The 24,930-nt window shown below is 33.6% G+C and overlaps 1 protein-coding gene across 8 annotated transcripts in view; it reads left to right on the forward strand.

The window, feature by feature from the left end:
• The window catches only part of LOC124360498 (voltage-dependent calcium channel type A subunit alpha-1), a 344,248-nt gene that overhangs the window by 222,382 nt on the left and 96,936 nt on the right, over positions 1-24,930 (forward strand). For all 8 annotated transcript variants that reach the window (XM_046814185.1, XM_046814181.1, XM_046814184.1 and 5 more), the window contains one exon: positions 13,775-13,942. In XM_046814185.1, the coding sequence (XP_046670141.1) occupies positions 13,775-13,942 (168 nt within the window). The remainder of the gene's footprint in view (positions 1-13,774; positions 13,943-24,930) is intronic.

Genomic DNA, 24,930 nt, shown 5'->3' on the forward strand with positions numbered 1-24,930 from the left:
ATAAAACAGAAGCAGTTTGATAGTATGAAATTTATATTTCGCATCAGGCATCACAGTTGATATTATGTTTAAGGAGAAAAACTGAAAATGTGAAATGGACGTATTGTATTTTGTTGTGCATGTAAATGTCGTGCAATAAAATGAAATTGTAATGTAATTGACTGCTCCTGATGAGAGGGACGCTAGTAACAAAAACTGTGGCAATGCTATCCAAGAGATTGAGATGATTAGTAAACAGTCCACTCCAGAGTTAGAAGAATACCACCATTACCAGCCGGAACAGTAGCAAGTTGCGTCCACCAAAATCAATGTTTTAAAATCAATATACATAATTCATGTTAAAATCCATTTAACTTCGGAATAATTCCATGTACTTTGATAGTTTTCTTCATCGTCCACGGTATATTTGAAAATACAGGATAAAAGATAATATCAATATTAAAGGTTTTTCTGAACCAACAAAATAATCTTTGGGGAGTTCCAAAAACATCCCTAAAATAAAACAACATTTGATGGAGCTCAACGGATTATTGAATAGGAAAAAAGATTATCAATTCTACTAAAACTTTTTATTGTGTATATTTCAAAATAATTAACACATAATTATTAATTTACAACAATTTAATTATTGTTATGTTTAAAATGTGACTTTCTTATTGGTGATTTCAGTAAATACTTATATTTACTAAATCCTCTGTTAGCCATAATTTAAACCACGAACCACTATTCTCTCAAATGCTCGTTCTCTTTCTCCTGAGAATTAAACATTATGTAAACACCAAGGTGATTTTACAAACCTTACAGATTCCGAAACATCTTTACATATTATTTTATTTTCGCGTAACTACTACAATCCTGAATCCATTTTGATTACAGAACTGCTTTTTTATTTAGAGGACAACTCATGTTATATAAATTCTTTTTTCACTAACAAGAAACCTTTCGTCAGCCAAAATTATCAAAAGTATTTGTATAATTGTATTTCTTCTTTGATATGAAAAAAATAGTTCTTAAATGAATAAACGAGTACATACAATACCAACAAAGAAAAAATTGTAAACTAAAAAAATGGATCCACAATACCTGTAAGTTTCGTTTTAGTGTATGCACATAAGTACTATCAATATATCTCATCATTTTTATATTGGCAAATGAAATTACGTAAACGTACAATACACTCTGAAAGATTTCAGAGATTAATTTATGTGAAACATCTTATGCTACATTTGAAACTGAATTGAAAATACTTTCAAGAAGGTTGATCACTATTCAGTAGCAAACATATTTTAATCTAACGTTTGCCATAAATATGAATCTTACACAAAAGTGACTTTGGAGGACATCTCTGTGCCTTTCATATTAGTTTTAATGATGGAGTTTTAAGGAATGCCGTTCTCTATAAAACTGTAACATATCGTGTGTAGGATATTTCTTCCTGTAGCATCAGCAAACATTACGTTTTCAATCATATAACTTATTTATAAACACTAATTGTAGATGTTTGGAAAGATTTTAAAAAGGCAGTTAAAGTTCCAAATATATATTATTAATTTTATTTGAATAATACATATGTAAATTAAATAGAAACATAGTGATACAGTCACAGCAAGTTGAAACTCAATGCTGGAATTCCTTTCATAATAAAAGAAAACTGCTGTCATTTAGCGAACTATACCGAAATGCACAGACAACAATTTCTTTACATTCTACCGCATTATAAAGTCAATTTAATTTTTCTGTCATATTTTATAACAATTTTAAATCTTTACTGACAGCCAATTTTCCTTTTCAATTTACTTTGTTTTTAGTGTCTGACAGTGATTAGTTACTCATATACCCCACTACAATCTCCTGTGCGTGGGCAGGGCATGTTGACATTTTACCCCTCCCCCACCATTCACCGAAGTTCAATTAACAATCTCCTCGTTCTTCCCACTAGCGTCATCAGTGGGCCGTGAAGGACGTTTGGTAATGGATGGAATGGGTTATATAATTCAATGCGACGTGAAGGCTGCGGCTTTATCGACAGTGACAAAAGCGACTATTCCGAACTGATTAAGGTAGGCTACACTGGAAACAATATAGTATGTAGCCCCCTGTTATTTTCATGCCGGTACCGAATAGTCTTCTTATATCGAGTGATAATAATGCCACGAAATTTGCTAAGTTTCATTACCAGTAGATCTTCAATTTGTTGAGGTTGGCTGTCTCGACAGTACAGTTTTGATGATCATACCATCACTTTATCGTTCAAACACGATCATCTGAAAAAAGAAAAGGAAATAATGTAATTTTCAATCTTGTAATGACGATATTTCCGATTCTAATTATGTACGTATATACCTTAAATTTATTTATAGTCCATAAAATTAAGCAATTACGACCAAAACACGAATTTTTCTTACTATAAGACTACTACTACTACCATAAATCAAGAAAACGTTAGAACTACTTAAAACCCATACAAAATAATTACAATTTAAATTTATGTTATGAAATTGGGTCACCCTGTAGGTTATACCTTTGCTGGGGTTACCTTCAAATTTATAATGCAGATATGCAGGTATTACTACATTTTGATTTGGAAAATACATTGAATGGATAAATGTATATGCCAGGGATAGATAAATTAGTCGATAGCTAGACCACTTCATTACTAAACAATACCTCTAAACAAAATAGTCTACACTGACGACTGAAAATAGTCAATCCTATTTCTAACTAGAAACTCTCAATTGGTACACATAGTATTTGGGATTTTCGAATATAAACTAGGTCCTATATAGTTAAAGCTGTGTTTGAGAATTCGGTTGTCTTGAAGCACACAATCCTTAATACGCCTCAGATCTCGATCACCCCCACTAAGGGAAGTCGCCATTTGAGTTGTCCGAGGCAGCGGTGTAGTAAATCCATCGAGTAATGAGAGTGAAGCGCCGCCCACCACAGCTGTGACGTGGGAGTGACCAGTTTACATCGGTTAACAGAAGCGACAACTGCTTTATATTGTTAGTAAACATTCATCACTATTATGAAGATTTATCGTTTATAATAAGCCCCTGAATAAACGTTAACCTCTTTCACCAAGCCAGAAGTAATTCTTTTTTTTTTCGGGGAAAGAGCTAGGTGAAAGTGCCGGCTGTGAACTCTGGACTGTTCTAGTTTGCTCTCTCGAACTAGGGGCTCGCTGCGCTGGACGGGGTGTCACTCTCAACACTCGGTGAATAGACAGTACGTTGAACAAATTGGTCGCCCACCAGAGCCGTGGGAGATGAGCGAGGTTGTGTAGACCATCCAGTGATACTACTTGTGCGAGTTCACACTCTGTTCATTATTTGTTTACTTCTACTTCCACCGGTATTTGTATTTATTTCCATTTATGGTGATGGTTTTGTGGAAATTGAGACAGATGAGGGACATGGCGGCTCTACCACAGAGGCAGGATTGAAGGATGATATGGGTATTAGTAATCCTCTCATGTAATTGCTTGTGTTGTGTTTTTTTTTTCGACAAAAATGTAATTTCTTTGGTTTGTCATCAGCTTGCAGACCAAGGTGACCTTAAACCTAGTAATAGTTGGATATTAGTAATGGCTGAGACGCCTCATTATCGCTACTCTCTTTCAATAGTACGATTTTTACTAGGACGTAAAAGAGAGGGATTTAAGGCCCCAACTTCGTCTGGGAAAACAGAGTTAGATTATTGAATAATATGTATTCTTGCCCGTATTACGAATAATTACCAAACATATAAAAGAAATCTGAAATTTAACGTCGCTTGAAATTTTAGGATTGATTTATGTGGAAATATTCTTAGTCTTGTTTTATTTTATTTTAATCATTTGTAAATCAACATAGATTTTTTTAAATATTCTTTCATTTTATATAGGCTACTATTTGGCGACTTTAAATATATTACTTGACTTGAGTATCGAGGGATAAAATATTGTAGATTTAGCACATTGCACATGAAATAGTATACGCAGTGTTACTTATTTATTTTCAGAACTTTGTAAGATTTTAATATTTCTTGGAATATCTCTTTTTGACCAAAGGAAGGAAGGAAGAACCGTGAAGTGCGAGTGGGACAGCTGACGGCCCGGGCCGCCCTCTGTGACTGCCGCACATATCGACCGGTGACGTCACCGCAAGATGGAGGCCATGACGTCACCGCCCCCACTGTTTGGCGCGTTAACCGGCCCAGTGTTGCCACTTCTCTTCCAGGTAGTCAATCACACGCCACGTGGCCCGGCCTGGCCTCCGCCACATCACTCACAAACACTGTTTATGCGTCTCCACCTCCACTAGTCAACGCCCACCTCTATGTGTTTTTATCTGATCATGTGATTGATCGACTTTCAACTATTACAACCACATTATCTATAATAGAAACACATAGCAAGTCTCGTTTATATTATTTAATTAAAAATAATGTACCAAACCATGTTCCTTCTGCTTCAGGTGCGGTCTACATAATATCATTACATTCAATAGACGATAGCCACAAATTAGTACAGAAGTGAAAGTGGTGCTTATAACCTATCAAATGACATTGCAGCAATGAAAAGTGATGACTGGCCATTAGAAACTCGTTAAAAACTGAAAAATTAACGAAGCTATCATTTCACCTTGCCTTTTTAAATAATAAAAGATTAAATATAATTCATTTGCTTATTGTTGATGATAAAAAAAGATTTGCGTGGCATTCGCTTATTAATGAAAAAAGTTTATTAACATGATTTAAGAAACCTAAACAAGACCTCCTAGAGAGGATCCAGGTAGATACCTATAGACAATCCAAACCTAGACGCCTCACTGAGGCTTGTACTAGGATGGATAAGACTTCTCTTGAAGAATCCAGGTAGATACACCGAGAGACAATCCATACCTAGACACCTCATTGAGACTAGTACTATAATAGGTAAAACTTCTCCTAGAGAGTATGCAAGTATATATAATCAGAGATAATTCGAACCTAGACGCCTTACTGAGCCTAGTATTAGGATGGATAAGACTTCTCTTGAAGAATCCAGGTAGATATACCGAGAGACAATCCATACCTAGACACTGAGGCTAGTAGGACGAGTAGTGAAAATTCTCCGATTTTCAATTTTATTTATTTTTTTTTTTTTTTTTTTTTTTTTGTGGATGTCAACGTAAATATAGGTAGCTTTTTCCTACGGTAAGAATTCAAAAGTATTTCCAGTATTTGAATCGGGCGTAATTCATTAGAACTAGGGTGAATATTATTGTCTGAACAACCTATTGCCGCTTTGCTCCGGGGAACCTCGTGAATTACTGTGATTGAATAAACCTTGTATAAACCTGTTCCATACTTTATGTACTTCAGTTACTAATAAGGTTGTAAGTCCCAGGAAAATGCTTTCTTTACTATGATACTACATATTGTATACATAGTAAGATGGTGCCTCTATCCAGTAGCATAATGCGAGTTCGTGTGAATCTGCATCAAGTTATAGGACACTACTCATAGTGATTGCTGAACTTACTGTAAATGCACTAGTATTTGTGACGAGAGTAGTGCGTTATGTTCCTACAGGTTAGGGAAGCGAGGCTACCAATACAAATTTCCAAGATTTAGCTACACTAATGATTCTACCTGAACAATTCAATCTAGTGACATTTACACTATAGTCTTGTAACAGTACGTAGAAAAGGAGTAAAGTAGTAAGTATTTTTTTAAATTTTACTCAAACCAAGACTCAAGGCATCTAATTAGATTTAAATATGCAAATAAATTGTTCTCACTTTGAAAACATTATCATGCAGACAGTACTATTATACAAAATTATTATATATTATACATATCAGTACATAAGACAGTATTATTATAAGTATTACTAGAGCATTATATTAATGAATACACGTCTACATCCATTCTAGGCTAAATAATTAATACAAAAGCATTATATTAATGAATCATACGTGTACACTCATTCGAGCTGGATGAATATTTCTAGAGCATTATATTAATAAACCAAAAACGTCTACGCTCATTTGATTAATTTGGGATTTAATACAAGTTCTTTCAAGTTGCATGGGTACTACCAGGCCGTTATATTTATGAATCATACACGTCAACACTTATATGTATATATATATATATATATATATATATATATATATATATATTATATATATATATATATTATATATATATATATATAACTTTTGTTCTACAAGCACATATAGGATAGAAACAGGATTTAGGCTGTTCAACTCTATGTGTACAGATAAAAAATGTTTTTTATTTTCGATCTATCTGATTTTAGAACATAGCCTCGTGATTTATCTGGTTTTGTGACAAAGCCATGTAATCTATCAGTGGCTTCAAGAAATCTTAGAATGCATCTTACTTTAGAATGTATTGGGTTATTGTGCTGCATCAGCAAGATATGATAATGTCTCTAATCCAGTTTGGTGTGACTACAGCCCCACATACACAGACGTGGTATCAAAGCACGAAGTCACCATACTTGCTACTCAGACGTGCTTTTTCTCTCTGACGTAGTTTGTTGTCCCTACAAAAAGGAAGATGGAACCTACAAAACTACGGTAGATGATTAAGAACATTGATTGAAGAAATGCTGCCATATGACAATGAAGAGGAAGATACAGAAGAGCAGAGAATGTAGGGAGTATAGTTAGAATAAGTAACGAAGGGATTTATAAACCAGGCAATTTCCTGCTTTACGGAATAATTTAAAGGAGCGGTGAAGGTTTTGATTAACGGCAACTAAAAGAACCCAAGTGACGTGAAAACATACAGGCCAAGGTCGTTTCTCATGGTGCTAGGCAAGATAGGAGAGAAGCTAGTGATGGGGATACTGAATAGATGGATCGGAGAGGAGGCTCTGTTGTGCGAAAGACAGTTTGGTCTGTCACATTATTACTCAATGTTCATAAAGTTTGACTTTTTAACAACATAAACCGAAACTATGACGAGAAAAACTATAACTAAAAAAGGATGATGGAATTTAATCTGATTAAATAATCTCGAATAATATTTACCCTGCTTCTAATATTATTCCGAACCCATTCACATGTGAACGGATTACCTGACACCTTTACAGCTCCTGTATCTATGTTAGCCATTTTAGTCCACCTACTGTGGTCTTACAGCTGTCGGATAAATCTAGTGATTTCTCTAAGCCAAAATGTTCCCCAAACTCACTAAGAATGCTCTGAGCCCGAGCCAAACGACCTTGCACGACTAAACCAGTTCCATCGTCGATTTGCTTGCTTAGTTGTCAGTTGGGTTATTCTACATTGACTGGTTATTTTCTGCAGACCACTTTCGCAGTGTGTAAACCCAGTAAAACAGGAACTCGACTTAAACTAGCACTTGAGTGCCAATAATACACAGAGGAACTCCTCTTTTACAGACCATCATTTGTAAAGCATTTTTCTTCAGTGTCAAGCAAGCACTCTGTCCAACCAGCATTAGATAAAGGTAACGTTTAACTTGCACCCTGAGTGTGCCGACTACATTAGAGCGGCAGTTCCTAACACATGATAACGGTCTCACATTTAACATCCCTCCTTCGTGCATACCAAAACATAATTATTGTTTTAGTACAATCTGAAAAAATAAATATTTTCTGTGTGTGTTAATCCATAGGTCTATTCGTCCTTACCTCTTTCGAGGGTCAGCGTTATGTACGTAAAAATAGTAAGTAGGTACAACCTGCGCGATGTTTTAGTACAGCAAAACACATTTAATTTCAAGTCGCTACGGCCGAGATGCCTGCCCGCGTTGTAAGTAACCGGGGCAACTGTGTGACGTCAGAGACTCGCGTCATACATCCCTTGACACTTGGAGCTCCTGTTACAGTACATGTAACGGAATAAATTGCAAACAAAGAACCCAAATCGAAATTATTTTAAAAATATATTAGTAGTCCAAGTAATCCCAGAATTAATAATTACTTTGCCACAGAGGTTGATCAATATTTTTTAGATCAAGGACAATTTAATTGATCAACAACATATACTCAAGAAACACCACCATCACTTTTATTTTAAAATTTCGGATGCATAATGGCTTATAATATGCTAGGTGCTGACATTAAACAGAATATTAACTTAAGCTTTAGAGCCCGTTGATTAGTTGATTAGGTAAGCTGTATATTTTTAATTTTGCTGGAGATTTCGATATCAGAATTAGACATTAATTTATTCAACTTTTAGAAAGAATGCCAATTCCGTACATTACCTGAATTTCTGTAATGTAACTTCCGTTTATGACTTAAAAACACGCATAGCCACGTTTAAATTCATCCTATACAAATATATATATATATGGGAGAAGAAAATGTTTTCATAAAAATATTTTAATATTATGTTGAAAATTTGTATTGGGGTCTTCTAATAACAAAACGTGTTATGTCAGAAAATGTAATTATGTAACTCGGCGCTGATGTCAATTAAATTTGGCACTGAGTAATCTGTTATAACATCAGGCCTTTATGGTTTTGACTGTCCATTTTATGGAAAACTTTCTTTTCGAGATTATTTTAATCAAAATTTCTGTCTTTCAAATATCTTGTGATAACTAAGAGAAGTTCTTAAAAATTTCAAAAACTTTAATATAATCAATTACGGTACTGTGTATAAAGCATTGCATGCGTATTAAAATGATGCAACCAAATTCCATTGATAATCATCGTACAAATTACGTAAAAAATATAGTAAACTCTCGATTGTTCACATATTTAACCTGCAGAGATACCTGAAATAACCAAATTCTTGGATCATAATATATGAAAAATAGCCCATAATAGCTATTTAGGCTATATCGGCCGACAGCTTATTCTTATAACTTTTAATGAGCAACAGTATTCTAGAAATGTATTAATTTACTTTATTTTTAAGGTATATTTAAATTTTTAGGCTTGTTTTAGAGTATTTTGTTTTTTATCGCGGAAACCATGCATAATCCGCAAGATAGATAAACTGACCTGATTAGAACTGCAATTTAAAACATATTAACTATTTTGATGAGATTCACTCGTCCATATCGTTTGATATATTTTGAGTTTAAGACCTTTTTAAATAAGGTTTGTCGTGTTTTTTCTAGAGCAGTATATTTTATTTAAAAAAATCATATAAAAATATCTTATAAATAAAAATGAATTGCCTAATGTGTTTCTAAACGTGAATCTCTATAACCACTGAACTAATTTGGTTAATCCTTTTTTTGAAATATTCTTTGAAGTCCAAGAAAGGTTTAGAGAACTTGGAAAAATAATGATAACTTTATGTTCTACAATACAAATTTAACTGACATTAAACGCCTGTTAACACGTACAAATCTTCTTTGGATTTCGTCAAAGGGGCTGAAACATTTGTTAATATTTTAATTTTATAACAGAGACAAAGTTACCATATAACACTCCAGATTGCGCTGTAACGGATCAAAAACATAATGCTTTGGAAATACTTTGAAAATAGTTTGTTTTTATAAATACTATTAAAATACTGTTATAAAACCAACCTTAATGAACAGGTCTTTTAACGTTGGCATATAAGGTAATCAAAACTGGTTAGCTTCCTTGACATTGTGATATGGCATTTTTACGGTCCCTTAAGAAAAACAGCAATGAACATTAACATGCCAAACGATCCATTCTTTCACAGTACTGTAGGTCGAACAATAGCAAAATTTGTATAACGCAAAACCTATTATATACCATTATTTTGAAATATTGCGTAAACTTAGTAAGGATCTTCCCCTTATACCGGGGATATATGATTTTTTACCGAAATAGGTTTCTCAGTCCTACATAAGCCGGAAGTAGTACCTTTTTGGCCGAAATATGCGTGTGAGACTTACATTTGTCTATATATTGTCTTGACCAGGACAATAATGCAAACTCAAATTTTACACCGTAAAAATACATTAGCCTAGACTAGAATTAGATTCAAACGGCAGAAATTAGACACTTATTGAACCACCTAGGCTTCTCAGTCCTACATATACGTATATATACGAGACAACAAGGCTAACTCAACTATGGCGCTGAAAATATCTTAGACCGGAAGTAGACTGCAAGGGGTGAAAATAAACGTTTTTTTATGGAAGTGGGTTTGTGAGACCTATTTATAAATGTTATTGAAAGGGACAACAAGGAAAACTCATCTGTAGCAGTAATATAATTTATTCCAACTTTAAATTCTCCTACATGTGGAAAACACGATACAAGAGTCAGGTTAAACTCTGATCGTCTTAATCATGATTACTAAAATAATATGTACCAGCTGTATGCTTACTTACGTTAAAAATATCATATTCCGGTATTACACAATACTTCCAGTGATAAGACATTGGTATTTGTTCACGCTTCAAGACATGAGTCAGAAGAAATATGAGTCACTATTTGTATTATGCAATACTGAATCATTTGAAATTCGCTTCCAGTGATAAGACATTGGTATTTGTTCACGCTTCAAGACATGAGTCAGAAGAAAGATGAGTCACTATTTGTATTATGCAATACTGAATCATTTGAAATTCGCTTCCAGTGATAAGACATTGGTATTTGTTCACGCTTCAAGACATGAGTCAGAAGAAAGATGAGTCACTATTTGTATTATGCAATACTGAATCATTTGAAATTCGCTTCCAGTGATAAGACATTGGCACTTGTTCACTCTTCAGGGCATGAGTCAGAAGAAAGATTGAGTCACTGTTTGTGTAACGTAATGTTGAATCATATCAAATTTCACGTTCTGTGATGATTTTTGATATATTGACACTTTTGCCCGCTTCCTGACACTGTTCAGGAAATAAAGGGGTTGCAGCCTTATTAACAAACGCAATTCATATTGGAGCGGATTGTGGATAACGAGGTGTTTTATCTAGGGTTGATATTTTACTAAAATAAAAACTATACATCATCAACTATGTATTTTAATTTAATTGCTTCATCTAATATTTATTTTAATCCCAATGATATCTTAAACTATAATTGTGTATTAACATATTATTTATCATTAATTGCTACTTTCACGTGATGCTACAGCATATTTCATTAACTCCACATAATTATTCTTCATGACATCAAACTTTTATTCAAATATTTATGAAGTAGTACTATTAACATGGCTTGGATTTTGGATGAGCTGGCTTGCCGTTTATGAACATATATACTCGCTATATAATTCTTATGTATACCTTATACCATGCTTGTGAGTATAAAGCTACGCCGAGACTGTGCTGCCACACCCGCACCCACACCTCACCACGCTACGACGTCGACATTAGAGTAGACTTGTTATCGTGCCTCGGTCATTGATTTCATTCTCCAGGAATAGTCAAGTAACCGGGTCAGAGAAACCATTGTGTAGTTAACTCCCATCTATAAACACTTCTCCAACGTACCACCTATGTCTACTAAGGATTTATAGTTGTTTTGTACTAACTGCTTTATTGTTTACCCCGAACAATACAAGCAACAATATATGTTTTTAGATATAAATGAATTTTACTCCAATCCGAATTACTGTGTGCTTTTTGCGATCTATTACTATCACGAAAATCAAAGTAGTTTTATTTAAGAAGGTAGTCTGGTACATATAAATAGGTATATCTAACTAGGTTAGAAACATAACTTAATCGGACCTGTGTTGTCATGCACATAACCTAGAACTAACTCGGTTATTTATACAGTATAATAACTCAGTCGGTTAGTTAAATAACTCACAAAGTAAATAGTTATTGATTATATCAAAAATAGCAAATTCGTTATATCAAAGATAAAAGCAGAAATAACTAGTAGTGACTATAAGGCCCGCAGATACGAAGCGGTGTGGATTGCGTAACCGTCCGTCGCGTCGCGAGGCCAGGAGTGAAGCCCTGAGTGTACTACATTACTGCTAATCTGTTATGAGTTGCAACCTCCATGTTTGCTAAAATTTATCCTTCTTGTATGTTACCTTTAAATAACAAATGCGATCTGTAAAATAGGTATTGAAAATGTGAAAAAATCTGCTCATATATATATATATATATATATATATATATATATATATATATATATATATATATATATATCTGCTCATAATATTATTGTCATTCTTTTTATCAAGAGGCTGTGAAATTTTATATTTTTCAGACCATTTATGACAAATCTGTTGTTTACTCTTCATTTTTACACATTCATACAGGTAAATAATAAAATATGAACATCATTCATATACGTCTAGTTAGCAGTGAACATTTGGCAATTGATATTTGTTGACTGGGCTTTAGCGACGTCTGTCTGTCTGGACGATCTCTCGATAACGAACCGACTGACTTTGGCTGATGGTAACGAAAAATATCAGAATAAATAAATGTGTTAACAAACCCAATACACCCTAATGTCAAACATGTCACATTTTAAACACATGTATCCTAGCTATCCCAACACATGCATCATTTTATAGTGACTTGGTTAGTGGACTTTTATTATTTAAACACTGATATGAGAACAATTTAATGAACAAAAATCGAAATTATCAGGTGACAATATACGCAAGAAAGAACACTCAACGAACACGTGAACTTTAAACTTTGCATAAATAAAGTTTATTTCTTCAACAGTGAATTACATGATGCGTCATTTTCGTATCCATTTCTTTTTGCGTGATAGTCTGTCTGCATATCTGTCCACTGAGCTATAGATTTGAAATTTTGTATAGAACCTCAGCGAAGCCTGTTTACAGGCTGTAATGGCGGCGGAAGCATTTTAAAATGGGTTTTAATTTCTCTGGTGCATCATTAAACTTTTATATGATACAAAAAAATTGAATGAAACTTTTGAAATTGATTCAGCTTTAACTTTATTAAACAAAATATTTAAATAGTTCCTGAACAGCTACTGCAGACCCAGATCTGTTTCGTCGGTACTGTTGCTTTCTGGTAGATCAAAAACTCAACGTAGTAGAATAATATCGTAGAAGATGTTAGTTATTCACGCGTTGCGCCGACTGAAATAAGTGGTTTTATTTGCAAATTGTGATACATGATTTATGATGTACTACGTTCATTCGTTAACACATTCTAGTTCGAGTTCAGTAGTAGATGTTGCGCTAGACACCGTCTCGACACCGCGATAGACCATATGTTGTTTGTTTCCTCATCCTTAAGTTACAATATTATGCATACAAGACGATGCTGCGCTCTGACAGGAAGTAGAAGCTCCGCTATTTATCTACCACTCGGCAACCTTGAAGATATGTCGTCCATTCAGAATTGGTAAAGTCGAAGGAAATATGGTGTACGTGTTTTGCTGCATAACACATTGCTATACGGAATATTTATTTCTAGGATTTACTATAAAAATGTAGTATTTTCTGACTTTAGAGAAATGTTAGATATGTTGAGGTGACTCCCCTGAAACTTTTTATTTGATTGTTTCACTTACAGTAATAATTGTGGTGATTGGAGAAAGAATAAAACAGTAGTGTGATTAATATTTTTGTTGATCGTTTCTCTAACCAACGTATTATTGGGGGTTGATTACAGAATCAGGTTGTTTGATCTGATTACAACATTCGAAACAAGAAACATATGAGTTATCATTTTATTGGAAATTAAAACCGCTAAAAATCATTGGATGCTATTTAGCATACGAGTTCTGCTAACGTACAACATCTTACCAATAAAATTAGGAAATGTTTCTACTGCAATGAACCTGTGACCTAAATTAAGTATATATAAAGTGTTTGTAGATATTAGAAGAAATGCTGATACACTTGTGCTGATGTTGCAGGTTGGCGGCGGCTCAGGAGGCGGCAGCGCAGCAGCGGGCTGGTCGTGACTGGTCGCCCTCCGCCATGGGCCAGCCCACTAACCAGCCCGCAAAGGGCCCGTCCTCGCTCTTCCTGCTCAGCGAGGACAATCCCTTACGCCGATACACCAGATTCATCATCGAGTGGCCATATCCTTTACTACTAACGACCAAACTAATTTGTGCTATTGTTCACTTTATAAATTGTATTACCTTACGGCAAAAATGATTTGCAGTTTAGTGCCTTGTCGACCAACTGTATGTTTGTATTTCTGACTACATAATGTCGTAGCAGAAATCTACATATTGTCGTAATATACAAAACCATTTTAATTTTTGAGTGTTGTCGACGGTAACGTGACTTTGTATTCTCCTGACAATGCGAGGGTCGTTTTATCTGTATATTGTGTAGGGTGCCCTTTGTGTAATGATTTACTGTATGTTCATATTTTATATAAATAAAAAATGTGGAACTTATCCCCAGGTGAATCCAAATCGGACTTACTACAACTACTCGTTATAAATTTATTAAGACTTGCTTGTTCCGATCACCAAAATAGGATTACTTACAGCCTGACATTTTTTCGAATAGTCTTATTCCATAGTCTATTTTCGAGTAAAATGTGTTTTGCATGATCAAAATTGTTGGGTGGATGAAAAATGTTAATTAAGTGCTTATATTCCTCCAAACTTTCAACTACTAGATTAAGCAGTTGATTGATATCTTTTTCCTAAAACCGGACCTATCCAATATTACATTTTGCTACATGATGTAGTAATTAGTTTAAGGATATTGTTTATGAGAGAAGCCATACTGAAGGGCTCGAGGAACAATAATGCAAACCATCTTTTTTTTGTTTTTTTCTAATAGATTAGAGTTGCGAAATATTGTGTTAAAGTTTTCATGTTTATAGGAAACTAAAACACATTCAAGTTAACGTTTCTCAATCTCAATGCAAGAGATTTTTGAGTTGCAATTTGTATTAACCAAAATTATACCTTACTTTCAAGGATACATATTTATTATTCTGTCTAAATTATTTCACCTTGATATAAATAAATGAGTAATTTGTACATCTACTTTGAGCCCAAAACATGACATTATAATACCATAAATATTGCTGGTATAAATGGTAAATATGGTAAATATAATACCATAAATATACCATAAATAATTTAACTGCCGGTAAAACCGTTGACGTTGACAAGTTAAATTCTGTCAACGCTTCAAACAGAAATTGCACAAAGACAAAGCACTAGGAAAGTGCAATCGTCAATCGATGTCCCGAATTCGAGTTCAATCATCGATAATTATAATTGTTCATCGGAAATCGAGTGTTCCAAATTCGGTGTCTTCTGTTTGGAATCATAACACAGTAAAATACGATGAAGAACGTGAAAACTCATTTGAAACGCCCAGAAAACGAAGATTTTCCGTTCCTTCAAGATTCCGTTGGTATTAGTGTAAACCAAAATCCGTGGAAAACAGTTGTAAATAAAAGAAATCAAGTTCCAAATGGACATAACCTAAAATAAGGGGATTGCCAAACCTAGGCTAATAAACCGGTCTCCCCCAAAAGATTTTTGACTGGAAAATCAGTTACCAAAAATAACCTCAGCACAATCAAAAGGACTAAGTTTATATTTGTTTCAAGATTGGAACCGACAGTTGAAAAAAAATGACATAGAAAGCTTTTTGAAAGCAAATAAACAAGGCAGCTATGTGGTAGAAAAATTAACCACAAAATATCCAACTTATAGTTCCTTCAAAGTGGGGGGGTACCAGAAAATCTGTGGGAGGATATTTTCAGTGAAGAATTTTGGGCCAGAGGGTACTCTAATAAGTACTTTTAATCTTCCTAAACACAGACGTAATTTAAACTCACAAATAAAGGTAGACACTGGGTCAAAGATAGCCTAAACCCAGTAGAAGATGCGAGTAAAACAAGGGTTCTTTACTTGAACATCCAGGGCCTAAACAGCAAAGAAAATTTACTAAGTCTACTGGGTTCTGATAGTAAATATGATTTTTTATGTATCAGTGAACATTGGCTGCTGGCAGATGAAGCTCATTACCTTCAAGTGGAGGGATATATACCTTTGACAATGTACTGTCGCAAGAACCATATCAGAGGTGGTGTTGGAATTTTTGCTTGTGAAAACAAACAATTTATGTGCAATGTACTTGATTTTGAGTGGCTGTGTGACGAAATAAACTTTGAATGTGTTGCTGTTGAGGTTGAAAAATCCTAGACTCATCGTTGTTAGTATATACCATTCTCCAGCTGGTGATGAAAATATATTTTTGAACAATTTAGAGCTGCTATTAACAAAATCTCAGCCGAATGAAAACCCACATCCTGATTGGTGGTGATGTTAACTCTAAGTTTGATGTTACACGAGATCAACCTAGTGTGAGAAAAAATTATTAAACCTTCTCAGGCAGTTTGATTGTAAATATCTTAATAATAAAGCCTACTCGTTTTAATTCCTGCCTCGATAACATTTTACCAATATTCCATTCGAGCTGAGTAGTACCTGTGTAGTTCCTGTTGATTTTAGTGATCATAGTGGCCTAGAGACAAGTCTGAAAATATCATCTGTTCCTGACTCCCAATAACTACAAAAATTATGTATTCCGTAACCTTTCTTCTCGTTGCCTGGACAATTTTCGGAACTCTTAGGTAGTGTGGATTGGTGAAACTACTCGAGGAAAACCATTTGCCTGCTGAAGACAAGTTTGCTTTATTTTTTACCAAATTCTTGGAGTTGTTCAACCAAGCTTGCCTTTGAAAATGTTGACAAAGAAGAACAAAACAGGCTAGAAAAACAAAATCAACATCAAATTGGTACACTCCGGAACTAAAGAAAATGAAAGATAATGTTATGACCTATCGCACAGTTTTACTTGTGCATTAAAAAGTCAAGAGTCACATAGGGCCTACAAACATCTCAGAAATTTATATAAACAAGAGGTAAATAAAACTAAACTGAATGCAAACGTGAAATTTATTGAACTATCAGCTAACAAATGTCAGGCTGCCTGGACCTTGGTCAGGAAGGTGTCAGCTCAGGGACGGCAGATTGCAGATGATTCAATCAGCGTGGAGGACTTCAACAGCTACTTCATTGAGTCGGTCAGCGAGGCAAGAAACAGCATACCGCCACCATCAACCTCTTCTGAGGATTTGCTGCAACGAGCCAAGCGACCCACCTCACTCTTCGAATGGGAAAAATGTGACCAGTGAAAATGTGATTAGTGTTGTGTCGAAAATGAAAGCTTCTAAAAGCAAAGATGTGTACAGTATTTCAGCTAACATTGTAAGGTATGTTGTTGATGCAATCTTATTACCACTTGTAATTTGTATTAACTCCTGCCTGCTAGAAGGTGTATTCCCCAGCTCTCAAAAAATCTCAAGAGTTGTCCCCAGTTTTTAAAAAAAGGGGACAGGTGTCAGGTTAAAAATTACCGTCCAATTTCTCTAGTGCCTGTCTTAGGTAAGATTATTGAGGCAGTTGTAAAAACTCAGATAAACCGTTTTCTGGAATCCCAAAAACTTTTGTCGGGATGCCAGTTTGGTTTCCGCAAAGGAATGTCTACCACAGATGCCCCTGGAGCATTTGGTCTCTGGAATTCTCTCTGCTTTTGAGGGCGGAAAGTCATGCCCAGATTACTGCTTGTGATCTGAGCAGGGCTTTCGATTGTATAGATCACGATATACTTTTGGGTAAGTTGGAGTACTATGGTATCTGTGGTATCCACCTAAATTTTTTCAAAATCTTACCTGAAAGGCAGAACTCAGTTTGTTGACGTAGGTGGTAAGAGATCAAATTGTTCCGAGGTCATTTTTGGGGTGCCTCAGGGGTCTGTGTGCTGGGACCTCTCCTTTTTATAGTTGTTATTAATGACTTGGAGACTAATATCATTGCCTCATCAACCATCATGTTTGCAGACGACACTACTTTTTAAGTGTGCATTCAGATGAAAGCCTCTTAAAATTCAATTTTGACGACACTCTTGAAAGGGCCTGCTCCTGGTTTTAGTGCAAACAGCCTTCTTTTAAATAATGATAAAACCCAGAAACCTACTTTGTAGCCTTAAAAACACTAACCATAGTTTTAATAGAAAATAGTAACGTAAAACTCCTCGGTGTGATATTTGATAATTCATTGTCTTGGGTATCACATGTAGAATTTGTTTGTATTAGATTGTCCAGAGTTATATTTTTGTTAAGATCCCTTATGAGCATTGTTCCAGAGAATTATGTAAGAACAGCTTACTTTGGATTCTTTCAGTCTGTGATAAACTATGGCCTAATTCTTATGGGGAAATAGCTGTCATGTTAATAGGATATTAGTGTTACAGAAAAAAGCTTTAAGAATAATGAATAGGGCAACTTTCAAAGAACATTGTAAACCATTATTTATTAAAATGTAAGATTTTGACTGTGATAAACTTGTATATTTATGTATGTTTATTGTATATGAAGAGGAATTTTAATTTAGGTTTAGTTGTACATAGATCTGATGTACATAATCACAATACCAGAAATCAACTCCAGTTAGATGTGCCATACAGTAGGTTAAGTAAATGTAAAAATAGCTTTTATATTGTAAGTCTGAAAATATTTAACAAGTTTCACAATGAAAGTAAACTCTTAGATTTTAAACTATTTAAGTTCAAATGTTACAATTGGTTAAGCTTAAATCCCTTTTATGATTTAAATGAATTTTTTAGCCTTAGATCTGTAAATTTGTAAATTTTATCTTTGTTAACTTTGTGAATTTTTAAATCTTTATAACTTTTTGTAAATGCTTTAAATTTTAATCAAAATACTGTACTGTTTTGTATCTCATCAATCTATATGTTGATGGCCATTGACGTTGTCTATTGCATGTACTTTATGTGTTTTTGCTTACAGACAATAAAGGTTTTTTATGACTTATGACATATAAATATATTCAGTTTGATTTTAAATTGTGTTTATTAATTTATCTCCGGAAATGGTTTGAGAGTAAGACAACCGTCACTAGTAGATAGGTACAGATTATATTGTATTTATATTTTTTCCTAGAAAAAGGCTGAGCGTAAGCGATTTGTCACTAATACATAGGAGCACAGTAATTGTTATTTATGTTAAACTAACAGTTATTACAGTTTAATCATGTCAGGAAAAAATGCTCTCTGGTCAAAATTTGAAGTGTTTAGCATTAGTAAATGGTGGTAGAGTGAGTTAAAGGACGTATATAAACAAACACTTTCAAGATACATGTCATTCTGACCTACTTATTCTTATAATAGACTCAGCTCTCTCTCCAGGAAATTTAACCTATGTTTTTTCAAACTCCGGTAAATTTATAGCCCTGGTAACCTCAACCGGTTTTCCCCAAATTCTACCCGGGTTGAATTAAACCCCCATATTAACTCATTCTGCTTATTCTGGCAAAACCTCATACTCCAATTCAAATAGACACCTAATTCCACTTATATACGAATTTCCAAACACTCGAGCTGTAGGCTAACACATATATATGCAGGGCGTTAGACACTTCTGTGGATGATAATACTCACCATTTCAAACCAAAATTGTCACATAAACATAGGTTTAAGAAATGTTTCGTTTAGCCGCTAGGTGCCGTTTTTTAATTTTTGTTGATCAAAAAAGTATTATCATTAAAATTAGTTAAGCTAAAGAAACCAAGTTTGGCACATAGGTTTGAATGAACAAGAGAAAATTAAAAACAAAATCATTGTTTTATTTCCTTTAATATTAACAAAATGGCACTTGTTGACAATTTTTAAAGTCAATAACAATAGCAAAAAAAGTTTACGAGCAGTTAAAAAAATACTCGTATTACCAATATTATTAAAACAATTTTATTGCAATTCAAATTACTTGTTTCAAAGAAATCCGTCAATTTTTAAGCGAGCACGACCACTATAATATAAAGGTAGGCTTGCTCAAACCGAAGTAGCAAATATTTGTTTTTTGGTAGACATCAGCTATTAAGTACGTTACAACAATGTTATAAGATACCAAAATATTTTGAAATTTTTATAACAGTCCAACGAAATTCGTTAATGCATAAACTAGCACGACCACTTTAGATACGTTGACACAAGCCGGGAGCTTTAAAACATGCCACAGTTGCGAGGTATCAGTTGATAGTTGCTCCATTTATCATTACATATATGTGCATACTAGCTGGCCAGCTAGGTACCTGTGACTTCGTAAGCAATGCAAACAAGATGAATGCCATAGGTATAACGAAGCACTCCTAATTAGATGGTGCTCATTGGAGACATTCCCATCTCCTGATCACTTTTGAATAATTGGACATAAGTATAAAAATCAGTGCTTCGAGACCCTGAAGTCGGAGAGCTAAACTGTTTTATAAGCGCTCTTGAGTTTAACTGTAATATAAAGAAAAATTCCATGATATTTCATTTAATAGCTCAAAATAAATTAAATTAAAATTGCACTTGAACTATCTTATCTAGAGGGGAGATGTCCTAAAGTCAAAACGCCGTTGCTTTCTTATTGAGAGCAAGTATAATATAGATTTTAGAGTACTATGATCACTCTCAAAGAGAGAGTAGGCATATTTAAGGCACATATTATTTTAGTATTCAGAGAAATTTTCAACACTATTGTAAGTAGGTAGTAGTTTTTGCGTGACAGAAGCACAAATATGCAAACTACCACATCTATAGGACTATTAACGATTAATTTCAACTCCCTAAAAACAAATATAATATAGCTGTTCTCGTTTGTATAGGCTTATATTCATGGAAATAATGAGTATGTGTAGGCCTAAACCTGATACAATGCAGTAAACGTCTTACCTTTCGATCTCTGCTATTTAGTTATATTTCCTTGGTTCACAGTTTAAGAACTGTATCAATATTACATCTAATCAGTATTGTTATAATTAGACAGTGCAAGACACATCGATCATGTTTGGAATCTCAAATAGTTTTACTATTTCCTGGTGTATAAACTATTTTGTGATTCCAAGTTAGTCACTGGTTTGCTCGACTTGATTGTTTCCTCAAATTGTAGCACAGTGTTATGGTAGTGGCCAACAGCAAGAAAAGAAATAACGTGATTTCTTTTTGTTCTGTGATGCCGAGTCCCTATATTTTTATTAATCCAGCTGGTGTAAATATCCCGTGTCACATCGTCAAAAGAAATCAATTTAGACTACTCTACTTGAATATGTTCTAAATTTATTTAATTTTCATGTGATGTTTTAATGTCCAGATTAGGCTGCACTAAATTGTTTGAATTAGTTACTAGTACCATATCTACAGTAACAGTTAGACAATACTATTGTCGTTGCTATTTGCTATATACTAATGTCTCTCAAAATGCTTAGGATATCCCCGTTGCCTTGTGAAACGTGCTATATATAATATTAATATTTTCAACTTTTCTTTCCTTAAAAACCCAATTATGATTATTACAAACATTTAAAAACAAAAATATTTAAATTCTTCTCAAGTTATATGATTATCAATGAACAGAATTATATTTTAATTTATATCGATTGATAGAAATATTTTGACTGTATTAATATATATATATATATATATATATATATATATATAATGTTATATATTTTTGTTATTTTGTTAATAATAATAAATCTTCAATTGTTCAAACATTATATATATATATATATACATTAAACATTATATATAATGTTTAATTTGAACAATTGATGATTTCTTGTTGGAGATTAATATATATATATATTATATATATGTGTGTGTGTGTGTGTGTGTGTGTGTGTGTGTGTGTGTGTGTGTGTGTGTGTGTGTGTGTGTGTGTGTGTGTGTGTGTGTGTGTGTGTGTGCGTGTGTGTATATATATATATATATACATATATATATATACATATATATATATATACATATATTTATGCTGGCGATAGATAGTTCTGGTAAGCTATTAATTCTACTTATCTGTGACAACTGGGATAATATTTTTCATCAGCTGATAACTAAGTCTATGATTGGTCTTGATTTGGTTTAGAAATGTTATTGTTTTTGTTATTTGGCCGAAGAGCGGTTAAGTTGAATTAGGAAATGTTATTGTCTTTGGAGCAGTAAATGATTTCGGATAGATTTTTTTCAGGAAATTATACAAAAACTTACTAGACTACCTCACGCATCAATTGAAATATAATAGAAGTATATTACAGCATTACTTTTGTTGTCATAGCACAGTGTAGGCTATTTGGTGATTTCCCACACCACACACAATCATCGCCTAGTTCAACCTCAATGTCACTTTCTACAGAAAATTCATTTATTTATATGTATGTAAATAGTCATGTTAGTAGTTTTAAGTGTTAACTTTGTTAAAGAAAATGTTTGATGAGTTCAGATCTACTAACATATTATCAGGTTTGGGTAGGGTACGATAAGCGGACCCGGATTTTTATATCGAAATTGGCAACCGATGTTACTTAATCATAACCATAGATATAATCAATCGTTACTAATTAATTATTTTGAACAATTAACTTAAATAATCTACATCAACAGCTGTAAACACCTTCAAATAATACATGTAAGGTAATATTTCAATTTTACATAAGTAACATTTGATTATTAAAAATGCCAGTCAATTTTAGAAAACTACAAGACATTGCTTTGAAAGATGATATATTCAGTTTCCCTAATTTCGGTTATAATAATTTATTTGATCACTGTTTATAATATTAAATTTACATTTTAATTTAAAACATATGTTGGTTATTGCGGACTATAGATACTTTTTTATCGATTGATAGTCTAGGATTTGAGATGACAATATTAGGTATCGATGATTACATTCTTCGATATAAAAAAACGGGTCCACTTATCGTACCCTACCCTCAGGTTCTGTTGTGTTGATGAAAATCCAATTTGTTTTACAGTAGTTTGCTGGTTTAGGTTATTACTCTATTTTATAATGGTAGTACATTTATTTCATGGGGTAGAGTTTCATAAGCAGCATGACTATTCTCTTACCAATAACACAGCAGTATATCCATACTATCATTTACTTTATTAAATAACATAATAGGTCTTATCGGTACTTCATTTCTAACAGTAGAGGTGTTGGAACTGTAACCTACTGGTAATCTACATTTTAGATGGGCTGGAATACCCTCAAAAGAAAGGGGTCTAAGGGTAGGTTGTCCCCAGAAATTTTTAAAATATGAAATCTTAAAACAATGTTTTTGTGCATTTCTGAGGTGCTGAGAAAATTTCCCATGTACATTAAAAGTGCTTATTTTTACAGAGAGGTATCAAAATGCCATTCTGGTGCATTCTGCCTGAAATCGAGCACTGCATATTTCATAATCGAAGATAACATTCATCACATAAGATTTGAAATGGAAAGCAAAATAAATTAAATTTCTTGATCGGTTATTATGTTAGTTTAATATGTACAGTTAACATCAACCAAAAACTAGGTTACAACAAAAATATTAAATAGTAACAAAATAAATTAGAATAAAAAAATAATAATGAATTTCTACAATAATAAAACAGCAGAAAGGTTGTTGGCTGAGCATAATCCATTACTTGTAGAGCTGTAAAAATTTCATTTCTATCTGCATGTCTGTCTGTTTGTGTGTTCGCATGATATCTTGAATACGAACTGACCTATAGAACTTGATATTTTGCAAGAAGTTTTATTTACATATGAGCAACACTAAGTTCAATGATGGTGCATATCACTCCATGGAACTTAGCTGAGCGTTAGGTAAACAAGCTATGTACAATCATATTAGATTTTTACATGTGAGGTATTAACACCAAAAAGCTTATTCATACTGTAAAAAGAAAAACATAATAAATTGGAAAGTTAATGACAATTAATATTGGTGACAAGATTTGATTTCAGGGCACTCTAGCGGTGTATTACCCTCCTTACCACACCAGAACATTTATTATTTATACAATTAATATTGGTGACAAGATTTGATTTCAGGGCACTCTTGCGGTGTATTGCCCTCCTTACCACACCAGAACATTTATTATTTATACAATGCTATGAAACCTAACTCAATGTTCAAATGTGAAAGTATCATATGGCAAGATATCTCAAGAAAGATCACCTGTAGACTTAAATTTTACATGAAACTTAATTTCTTTATAGACAAGAATGATATCTATGATAGTGCATGTCTAATCATGATATTTGGCTGAGTATCATTGAAGTCTATCACTCAGTAAACTGACACAATTTCTCTTTTGTCTGCTGGCTGCATGTAAAACTCTTTTCCATATGATGTCTATATGTCCGCAAGACACTTCGGGAAAGAAATGAGCTGTAGACTTTTTATAGACATATAATTCTGAGTATTGAAAATATTTGCTTCAATTGTCTGAAGCATATTTCTATTACAACTCTCTCCGTACTGTGAACTATATTGAACCGTCTTTCTTTATGGGTCCTGGGAAGCTTGAAAGGTGTAATTAACCAAGTTTATATCCCACAGTCTGAATCCCTTATTAAAGATGTTGTTCTGTCATGTAACATAACCTTTCTCACAAGACTTCACCACACCATCATGTCATGACCACTCCCAGGCAACTCAGGACTAATGCTTGTGAATTTTTCAAAACCATCACATTTGGCTTGCTCATTGATATTTGCAAAATATTTCATTCAAAGTTCCAATTAATTTTGACAAACGAAAACTCTTGCTAAAAAATTCCATTTGCTTTCTTCTTGATATTCCACCACGACAAATGTCATTCTCAATAACATACTCATTTGCCAAAAATTTACAATTGCATTTTCAAATCATAAAAGTTCTTTACTACATTTTTCACTATACCTCATCAGACACTGTAAATCTTTCTCTAACGAATCGAGATGAACTCTGCCATGGTTGCAATGTGACTGATGGGCATATGAAATGCAATAAGCAAGCACTAGAACAAATTAAATGTGCTCCTCACCAGACTTGAAAAGTTCCTAGCACATGCTCGAGGGTGGCAGGCTTTTATTCATATTAGTTTTCAAGCACCTGAATGCCTTCTGGATGAACTTCTTGAGAATGAATTTAGCTGTAGACATAAAATTTTGCATGAACTTTCATTTCTATATAAGCAAGATTGAGGTAAATGA

The sequence above is a fragment of the Homalodisca vitripennis genome, chromosome 4 (genome assembly GCF_021130785.1).
Source record: "Homalodisca vitripennis isolate AUS2020 chromosome 4, UT_GWSS_2.1, whole genome shotgun sequence".
Classification (NCBI taxonomy): domain Eukaryota; kingdom Metazoa; phylum Arthropoda; class Insecta; order Hemiptera; family Cicadellidae; genus Homalodisca; species Homalodisca vitripennis.